We start from the raw sequence: 10,336 nt of genomic DNA on the forward strand, positions 1-10,336 counted from the left end.
GGGGTTTGGGGTTACCTGGGCACACCTGGGGGGCACAAAAATTGGGGGAAAACGGCGAAAATTGGGTGAAAATTGATGGAAATTTGGGGTTTTTGGAGGGAAAATTGGGGATTTGGGCGCACCTGGGCACACCTGGGGGGGTCAGGGTCCCACCTGTGCCCACCTGTGCCCGCAGGAAGCTGGAGGGGCCGCGGGTGCCGCGGGACGAGCGACGGCGAGCGCAGCACAACGAGGGTGAGGGGGCACCTGGGCACACCTGGGCACACCTGGGCACACCTGGGCACAGCTGGGGGCACAAAAATGGGGGGAAACGGTGAAAATTGGGTGGAAATCGATGGAAATTTGGGGCTTTTGGAGAGAAATTTGGGGATTTGGGCACAGCTGGGCACAGCTGGGCACACCTGGGGCGCTCCACACTCACCTGGGCTGGGCCAAGATCCCCAAATGTCCCCAAATATCCCAAATTTTCCCCATTTTTTTCCCATTTTTTCCCATTTTTTCTATTTCTCGGCCTTTTTCCCCTTTTTTCTCCTGAAATTTTGGGTTTTCTCCATTTTTTCCCATTTTCCCCAATTTCCCCATTTTTTTCTCATTTCTCACCCGATTTTCACCTTTTTTTTTTGTTTTTCCCCATCTTTCCCTAATTTTTTGCCCTTTTCCCTCATTTTTCCCTGTTTTTCCCCATTTCCCCCCCATTTCTCGGCCATTTCTGCCCCGATTTTCACCCAATTTTTTTTATTTTCCCCATTTTTCACTTATTTTTCCCAATTTCCCCCATTTTTTTCCCCATTTCTTGAGCATTTTTCATCCAATTTTTTCCCTTTTTTCTTTGATTTGTTTTCTCCATTTTCTCCCCATTTTTTCCCATTTCTCGGCCATTTCTCGCCCGATTTTCACCCAATTTTTTTTGGTTTTTTCCCCATTTTTTTTCCATTTTTCCCAATTTCGCCCTTTTTTCCCCCAAATCCGCAGTGGAGCGGCGGCGCCGGGACAAGATCAACAACTGGATCGTGCAGCTCTCCAAGATCATCCCCGACTGCGGCGCCGACAGCGGCAAATCCGGGGCGGTGAGCGCGGATTGGGGCCAATCCCGGCGCTTTTGGGAAAATCCGGAAATTGGGGGAAATTCGGGGATTTTGGGGGGGAAATTTGGGGTAAATTCTGAGGATTTTGGGGGGAAAATTGGGGAATTATGGGGGGGGGATTTTTTTGGGGAAACTTGGAGAGATTTAAGGGGGAAATTTGGGATTTTGAGGGGAATTACGGGGAGATTTTGGGGAGGAAAATTGGGGATTTTGGGGGGGAAATAGGGAATTTTGGGAAATTTGGGGGATTCTGGGGTGATTTTGGGGGGAAATCAGGGGATTTCGGGGGATATTGGGGGGAGTTTGGGGATTTTGGGAAAATTGGGAGAGTTTTGAAAAAATTTGGGGAGATTTGTGGGGGAAATTTGGAATTTTGGGGGAAATCTGGGGTATTTTGGGGGAAATCTGGGGTATTTTGGGGGAAAATTGGGAATTTGGGGAAAATTTGGGGAGATTTGCAGGGGAATTTGGGGATTTTTGGGGGGGGAAATTTGGGGGATTTTGGAGAAAATTTGGGGTGGAGATTTGGGGATTTTGGGGAGAATTTGAGGGGAATTATTGGGGGATTTTGAGGGGATTTGGGGGTCCCAGGTGGATTTTTGGGGCTCCCGCGTTAATTTTATGGATCCTAAGATAATTTTGGGGGGTCCCACGTTAATTCTGGGGGGAATTTGGGGTGAATTTTGGGTTTTTTGAGAGCTCCGGGCTGGTTTTTGATTGGTTTGGGTGAATTTTTGATAACTCAGGGGAACTTTTGGCCGCTCCCGGGCAATTTGCGGGGTCCCGGTGTAAATTTGGGGGGTCCCAGGTGGATTTTGGGGTGGTTTAGGGTGAATTTGGGGTCCGGCAGAGCAAGGGCGGGATCCTGTCCAAGGCCTGCGATTACGTGCGGGAGCTGCGCCAGAGCAACCAGCGCCTGCAGGAAACCTTCAAAGAGGCCGAGCGCCTGCAGATGGACAACGACCTATTGCGACAGCAGGTGCGCCCGGCCTGTCGCGACATGGCCCCGCCCCGAAAAACCCCGAAACCGCCGCGAAAATCCCAAAAACCGCCGCGAAAATCGGCCCCAAAAACGCCCCAAAATCGCCGCACGGCAATGGCGGCGGGGCGGGGTTGAATGGAGAGGCCACGCCCATTGTGGGCGGGGATTTGTCCTTATATGGGTGTAGGGCACGCCCCTGCTGAGCGCGGGGTTCCCACGGGGGTTCATTGATAAAAATGGGGAGGGGATTTTGGGGGGAAAATTGGGGAATTTTGGGGGGAAAATTCAGGAAATTTCGGGGGGAATATTTGGAATTTGGGGGAATTTGGGGATTTTGAGGGGAAAATGGGGAAATTTGGAGGAAATTGGGGAATTTTGGGGGGAATTTGGGGGTTTTTCGGGGAGAAATTTGGTGATTTTGAGGGGAAAATTGGGATTTGGAAGAGAAAATTTGGAATTTTTGGGAGGAATTTGGAGGATTTGGGGGGAAATGGGGAAATTTGGGGGGGAAATTTGGGGGATTTGGGAGAATTGGAGATTTTCAGGGGAAATTGGGGGAATTTGTGGGAATTTTGAGGGGGAAATTGGGAAAATTTGGGGGGAGTTTGGGGGATTTTGGTGGAAATTTGGGATTTGGGGGAATTTAGAGATTTTGGGGGGGGAATGGGGAAATTTGAGGGGATTTTGGGGAAAATTTGGGGATTTTGAATGGGATTTGGAGATTTTGATGGGAAAATTGCTGGGATTTCAGGATGAATTTGGGATTTGGGGGAAGTTTGGTATTTTGGGAGAATCTGGGGAAAATCGGGGGGAAATTGTGAAAATTCAGGGTGGAAACGGTGGAATTTGGAGTGGAAATTTTGGAATTTTGGGTGAAAATCGTGGGGGAAAATGTGAATTTTGGGTTAAAATCACGGGAAAAAAGGTGCTAAAAGTGTGAATTTTGGGATGAAAATCATGGGGAAAAAATGGGAACTTTGGGTTAAAATCCTGGGAAAAAAAGGCACTAAAAATGGGAATTTTGGGTTAAAATCGTGGGAGAAAAAAGTTAATTTTGGGTTAAAATAATGGGAAAAAAAGGCACTAAAAATGTGAAATTTGGGTGAAAATCGTGGGGAAAAAGTGTGAATTTTGGGATTAAAATCTTGGGGAAAAAAGCACTAAAATGGGAAATTTGGGACAAAAATCATGGGAAAAAATGTGAATTTTGGGGTGAAAATCGTGGGAAAAAATGGGAATTTTGGGTTAAAATCATGGGGGAAAAGGTGCCAAAAATGGGAATTTTGGGGTGAAAATCGTGGGAAAAAAGGCGCTAAAAATGGGAATTTTGGGTTAAAATCCTGGGAAAAATGTGAATTTTGGGGTGAAAATAATGGGCAAAAAGGTGCTAAAAATGGGAATTTTGGGGTGAAAATCGTGGGAAAAAAGGCACTAAAAATGGGAATTTTGGGTTAAAATCCTGGGAAAAATGTGAATTTTGGGGTGAAAATAATGGGAAAAAATGGGAATTTTGGGTGAAAATCGTGGGAAAAAAGTGGATTTGGGGTTAAAATCATGGGGGAAAAGGTGCTAAAAATGGGAATTTTGGGTGAAAATCGTGGGGAAAAGTGGGATTTTTGGGGTGAAAATAATGGGAAAAAAGGTGCTAAAAATGGGGAATTTTGGGTTAAAATCATGGGAAAAAAGGCACTAAAAATGTGATTTGTGAGTGAAAATCATGGGAAAAATATGAATTTTGAGTGAAAATCCTGGGAAAAAGTGGGAATTTTGGGTGAAAATTGTGGGAAAAAAGGTGCTAAAAATGGGAATTTAGGGGTGAAAATCATGGGAAGAAAGGTGCTAAAAATGGGAAATTTGGGGTGAAAAGCGTGGGGACAAAATGAGAATTTTGGGTTGAAATCGTGGGGGAAAAAAGTGAATTTGGGGTGAAAATCATGGGAAAAAAGGTGCTGAAAATGGGAATTTTGGGTGAAAAAAGGTGCTAAAAATGGGAATTTTGGGGTGAAAATTGTGGGGACAAAATGGGAACTTTGGGTTAAAATCACGGGAAAAAAGGTGCTAAAAATGGGAATTTTGGGTGAAAATCATGGGAAAAAAGGTGCTAAAAATGTGATTTTTGTGTTAAAATCGTGGGAAAAAATGTGCTAAAAATGGGAATTTTGGGTGAAAAAAGGTGCTAAAAATGGGAATTTTGGGGTGAAAATAGTGGGAAAAAGTGGGAATTTTCGGTGAAAATTGTGGGGACAAAATGGGAATTTTGGGGTGAAAATCGTGGGGAAAAAGGTGCTAAAAATGTGAAATTTGGGTGAAAATCGTGGGGAAAAAAGGTGCTAAAAATGTGAATTTTGGGATGAAATCGTGGGGACCAAATGTGAATTTTGGGATGAAATAATGGGAAAAAAGGCGCCAAAAATGGGAATTTTGGGTGAAAATCGTGGGGACAAAATGGGAATTTTGGGGTGAAGATCGTGGGGAAAAAAGCTGCTAAAAATGGGAATTTTGGGGTGAAAATTGTGGGAAAAAGTGAATTTTGGGTTAAAATCAATGGAAAAAAGGCGCCAAAAAGGGGCAATTTTGGGGTGAAAATCGGGGGAAAAAGGCACTAAAAATGGGAATTTTGGGTTAAAATCCTGGGAAAAATGTGAATTTTGGGGTGAAAATAATGGGCAAAAAGGTGCTAAAAATGGGAATTTGGGGTGAAAATCGTGGGAGGAAATGGGAATTTTGGGTGAAAATCGTGGGAAAAAATGGGAATTTTGGGTGAAAATCGTGGGGACAAAATGGGAATTTTGGCGTGAAAATCGTGGGGAAAAAGGTGCCAAAAATGTGAATTTTGGGTGAAAAAAGCTGCTAAAAATGGGAATTTTGGGGTGAAAATAGTGGGGAAAAAAGGCACTAAAAATGTGAATTTTGGGTTAAAATCGTGGGGACAAAATGGGAATTTTGGGTGAAAATCATGGGAAAAAAGGCACTTAAAATGTGATTTTTGAGTTAAAATCGTGGGAAAAAAGCTGCTAAAAATGTGAATTTTGGGGTGAAAATTGTGGGGAAAAAAAGTGAATTTTGGGTTAAAATCATGGGAAAAAGCCGCCAAAAAGGGGCAATTTTGGGGAACACAGGGGATCGGGGGGATTTCGCGGCGGGGGTGCCCGGGATGGGCACTTTGGGTGAATTTTGGGTGAATTTTGGGTGAATTTTTGGCGTTTTGGCGCAGCTGGAGGAGCTGAGGAGCGAGAACGCCGCGCTCCGGGCGCAGCTGCAGCCGCGCGGCCCCGACGCGACCCCCGAGCGGACCCCGCCGTGACCCCGCCCCCTCCCCGTTTGTAATTAGCGCGATTGTAATTAATTCATTCATCAACTCCGGCGTCCCTTGCGCGGCTCCGGGCTTCGGCAGCGACCGCGCGGAGCGGGGGGAAAAAAAAGGGAAAAATGGGGGAAAAAAAGGAGGAAAAGGGGAAATTTGGTTTGGGGAGTTTTGGGTTGTTTGGGGTGGGGAGAAAAAGAAAAAAAAAAGGAAAAAAGAAGAAAAAAAGAGGAAAACAAGCCCAAAAAAAATAAAAAAAAAACAAACACACACATAAAAAAAAAGGAGGAAAAGGGAAAAATTTGGGGATTTTTGGGTTGTTTGGGGTGGGGGAAGAAAAAAGAAAAAAAAAGGAAAAAAAAAGGAAAAAAAAAGGGGAAAAAAGAGGAAAACAAGCCCCAAAAAATTTTAAAAAAAAAAAATACACACATGAAAAAAAGGAGGAAAAGGGAAAATTGTTTGGGGAGTTTTGGGTTGTTTGGGGTGGGGAGAAAAAAGAAAAAAAAAAGAAAAAAAAAAGAAAAAAGAGGAAAACAAGCCCCAAAAAATTAAAAAAAAAAACAAACACAAAAAAAAAAGGAGGAAAAAGGAAAAATTTGGGGATTTTTGGGTTGTTTGGGGTGGGGAAAAAAAAAAAAAAAAAAAAGGAAAAAAAAAGGAAAAAAAAAGGGGAAAAAAGAGGAAAACAAGCCCCAAAAAATTTTAAAAAAATCAAATACACACATGAAAAAAAGGAGGAAAAGGGAAAATTGTTTGGGGAGTTTTGGGTTGTTTGGGGTGGGGAAAAAAAAAAAAAAAAAAAAAAAAAAAAAAAGAAAAAGAGGAAAACAAGCCCCAAAAAAATTAAAAAAAACAAACACACACATAAAAAAAAGGAGGAAAAGGGGAAATTTGTTTTGGGGAGTTTTGGGTTGTTTGGGGTGGGGAAAAAAAAAAAAAAAAAAGGAAAAAAGGAAAAAAAAAAAAAAAAAAAAAAAAGAAAAAAACACACACGCCCAAAAAAAAAGAGGAAAACAAGCCCAAAAATAGGAATTTTGTTGTTTGGAAAACAAAAAAAAAAAACACCAAAAAAAAGAGGAAAAAAAATTGTGGGAATTTTGGGTTGTTTGGGGTAAAGGGGGGAAAAAAAAAAAAAAAAAGGAAAAAAGGCAAAAAAACCCCAAAAATTAAAAACAACAAACCAACAAAACACACCAAAACAAAAAAAAAGGGAAAAAACCCCAATTGGAATTGGTTTGGGATGTTTGGGGAGGGGAGGGGGGGTGGGGGAGGGGGAAAAAAACCCCAAAAAATTAAAAAAAAAAAAAGCGGGAAAAAAAGGGGAAAACCCCAAATTTGGGGAAAGGGAGGAAGTTATGTTATATTGGGAAAGAAGGGTTGCTTTTGGGGGGGGGGAAGGGGGGGGGGAGCCGCAAAAAAGGAAAAAAAACCAAAAAAATCCAAAACAACGCAGAAAAAAAGGGGGAAAAAACCCCAAAATTGGGGAATTTTGGGGATGTTTGGGGAGGGGGAGGGAAAAGAAAACCCCCCAAAAAAACCCAAAAACCCAAAAACCCAAAAAAAACCCACCAAAAAGCGGAAAAAAGGAAAAAATCCCAATTTTGGGGGAATTTTTGGGATGTTTGGGGAGGGGGAGGGAAAAAAAAAACCCAAAAAAACCCCAAAAAAAAAAAAACCCAAAAAAACCCAAAAAGGCGGAAAAAAGGGAAAAAAACCCCAAATTTGGGGGAATTTTTGGGCTGTTTGGGGAGGGGGAGGGGCGGGGTGGGGCCACCCCCGAAGTGTCGCAATTGTCACCGTCAGCGGCGACAGCGCGGCGCCACCGCCGCCACCCCCCCCTTGGGGACAGGGCCACCACCTTGGGGACAGGGCCACCAGTGCCACCCCCCATTGGGGACATTGTCATCCCCTTGGGGACAGTGCCACCCCCCCCGTGTCATTGTGATCCCCTTGGGGACAGTGCCACCAGTGCCACCCCCACTGGGGACAGGGCCACCACCTTGGGGACAGTGTCAGTCCCTTGGGGACAGGGCCACCACCTTGGGGACAGGGCCACCAGTGCCACCCCCCCATTGGGGACAGTGTCAGTCCCTTGGGGACAGTGCCACCCCCCCCGTGTCATTGTGATCCCCTTGGGGACAGTGCCACCCCCTCAGTGTCACCCCCTTTTGGGGACATTGCCATCCTTTTGGGGACAGGGCCACCCCCCTCTTGGGGACATTGTCACCGCCCCCGTGTCATTGTCACCCCCTTGGGGACACTGTCACCCCCCCCCCCCGGTGTCCCCATTTCTGTCCCTTGTCCCTCCGTCCCTGTCCCCAAATCCGTCCCCGTGTCCCCATCTCTGTCCCCTGTCTCTGTCCGTCTGTCCCTTGTCCCTGTCCCCATTTCTGTCCCCAGATCTGTCACCATCTGTCCCCCGTCCTTGTCCCCAACCCAGTGTCCCCATTTCTGTCCCTGTGCTTGTCCCCGTCCGTCTGTCCCTGTCCCCATCCCCGTGTCCCCATCCCAGTCCCTCTGTCCCCATCCTGTCCCTGTCCCCAACCCTGTCCCCATCCCTCTGTCCCTGTCCGTCTGTCCCCTCCGTGTCACTGTCACCGTCACCATCGGTGTCACATCCCTGTCCTCGTCTGTCTGTCCCCACTCCTGTCTGTCTGTCCCTGTCCTTGTCCCCTGTCCCCATTTCTGTCCCTGTCCCTCTGTCCCTGTCCTGTCTCCATCGGTGCCACCGTGCCTGTCACATCAATGCCACCATCGGTGCCACCATCAGTGTCACACCGCTGTCACATCGGTGCTACCATCGGTGCCACAGAAATGTCACCATCGGTGCCACAGAAATGTCACCATCGGTGTCACATCAGTGCCACCATTGCCGTCACATCGGTGCCACTGTCCCTGCCACATCAATGCCACCATCGGTGCCACCATCAGTGTCACACCGCCGTCACATCGGTGCCACCATCGCTGCCACAGAAATGTCACCCTCAGTGCCACAGTGGTGCCACCATCGGTGTCACGGAAATGTCACCCTCGGTGCCACAGTGGTGCCACCATCGGTGTCACGGAAATGTCACCATCGGTGTCACATCAGTGCCACATAAATGTCACCATTGGTGCCACATCGGTGCCACCATCGCTGCCACAGAAATGTCACCATCGGTGTCACATCAGTGCCACATAAATGTCACCATTGGTGCCACATCGGTGCCACCATTGCCGTCACATCAGTGCCACCGTGCCTGTCACAGAAATGCCACCATCGGTGCCACCATCAGTGTCACACCACCGTCACCATGGCTGCCACAGAAATGTCACCCTCAGTGCCACAGTGGTGCCACCATCGGTGTCACGGAAATGTCACCATCAGTGCCACCATCCCTGTCACATAAATGCCACCATCGGTGCCACAGAAATGTCCCCATCAGTGTCACCATCACTGTCACACAAATGTCCCCATCAGTGTCACATCAGTGTCACCATTCCTGCCACATCGATGCCACCACCAGTGCCACAGAAATGTCCCCATCAGTGCCACACAAATGTCCCCATCAGTGTCACACTGGTGCCACCATCAGTGCCACACAAATGTCCCCATCAGTGTCACACAAATGTCCCCATCAGTGTCACACTGGTGCCACCATCAGTGCCACAGAAATGTCACCATTGGTGCCACATCGGTGCCACATCGGTGTCACCATCCCTGTCACATCGCTGCCACCATCGCTGCCACCATCAGTGCCATATCAATGTCACCATCAGTGTCACATCGGTGCCACCATCCCTGCCACATCCCTGTCACACAAATGCCACCATCAGTGCCACATCTGTGCCACCATCAGTGTCACACAAATGCCACATGGATGCCACCACCGGTGCCACATAAATGTCCCCATCAGTGTCACATAAATGTCACCATCACTGCCACACCGATGTCCCCATCAGTGCCACACAAATGTCCCCATCAGTGTCACATCGGTGCCACCATCCCTGCCACATCCCCGTCACACAAATGCCACCATCAATGCCACATCGGTGCCACATAAATGTCACCATTGGTGCCACATCGGTGCCACAGAAATGTCACCATCCCTGCCACATCGATGCCACCACCAGTGCCACATCGGTGTCCCCATCAGTGCCACCACCGCTGTCCCCTTCGCTGTCCCCGCCGCTGCCACCATCGGTGCCACCACCGCTGTCCCCACCCCTGTCCCCATCAATGTCACACCGCTGTCCCCACCCCTGTCCCCATCAATGTCACACCGCTGTCCCCGCCGGCGCCACCCCAAGGCCACCGCGCGGCGCCACCGCCGCTGTCGCCGTCCCCCGGTGCCACCGCCCCCGAGGCCACCGCGGTGTCCCCGATGTCCCCAAGGCCACCGCCATGTCCCATTCCCGATGTCCCCTCGGTGTCCCCGATGTCCCCAAGGCCACCGCGTCCCCCCCCCCCGCGATGTCCCCGATGTCACCGTCAGCGGCGACAGAGCGGCGCCACCGCCACCCCCACCCCCCGATGTCATTGTCACCCCCCTTGGGGACAGTGCCACCCCTTGGGGACACTGCCACCCCCGTCTGGGGACAGTGCCACCCCTTGGGGACAGTGCCACCCCCCCGATGTCATTGTCACCCCCCTTGGGGACAGTGCCACCCCCCGATGTCATTGTCACCCCCCGGTGTCATTGTCACCCCCCTTGGGGACACTGCCACCCCCCCATTGTCACCTTTTTGGGGACATTGCCACCCCCCCGGGGCTGTCCCCAATGTCCCTCCCGGTGTCCCCAATGTCCCCAAGCCCCTCAATGTCCCCTGAGTCCCCCAATGTCCCCAATTGTCCCCAAATCCCATTTTTTTCCCTTTTCCTCCCGTTTTTCCCCAAAAACCCCCCAATGTCCCCAACGTCCCCAATGTCCCCAACGTCCCCAATGTCCCCAACGTCCCCAATTCCTTTTTTTCCCTTTTTCCTCT

The 10,336-nt window shown here is 48.4% G+C and overlaps 1 protein-coding gene across 1 annotated transcript in view; it reads left to right on the plus strand.

Annotated features, from left to right (window-relative positions):
* LOC115916044 (upstream stimulatory factor 2-like) overlaps window positions 1-5,516 on the plus strand; it is a 28,352-nt gene extending 22,836 nt beyond the window's left edge. Inside the window, exons 16-19 of the mRNA XM_030969750.1 lie at window positions 176-234; window positions 973-1,067; window positions 1,936-2,064; window positions 5,282-5,516. Coding sequence (XP_030825610.1) covers window positions 176-234; window positions 973-1,067; window positions 1,936-2,064; window positions 5,282-5,371 — 373 coding nt within the window. The 3' untranslated portion in view covers window positions 5,372-5,516. The remainder of the gene's footprint in view (window positions 1-175; window positions 235-972; window positions 1,068-1,935; window positions 2,065-5,281) is intronic.
* Window positions 5,517-10,336: the final 4,820 nt, after the last annotated feature.

This window comes from Camarhynchus parvulus, unplaced genomic scaffold, assembly GCF_901933205.1.
Source record: "Camarhynchus parvulus unplaced genomic scaffold, STF_HiC, whole genome shotgun sequence".
In the NCBI taxonomy this organism is placed as follows: Eukaryota; Metazoa; Chordata; class Aves; order Passeriformes; family Thraupidae; genus Camarhynchus; species Camarhynchus parvulus.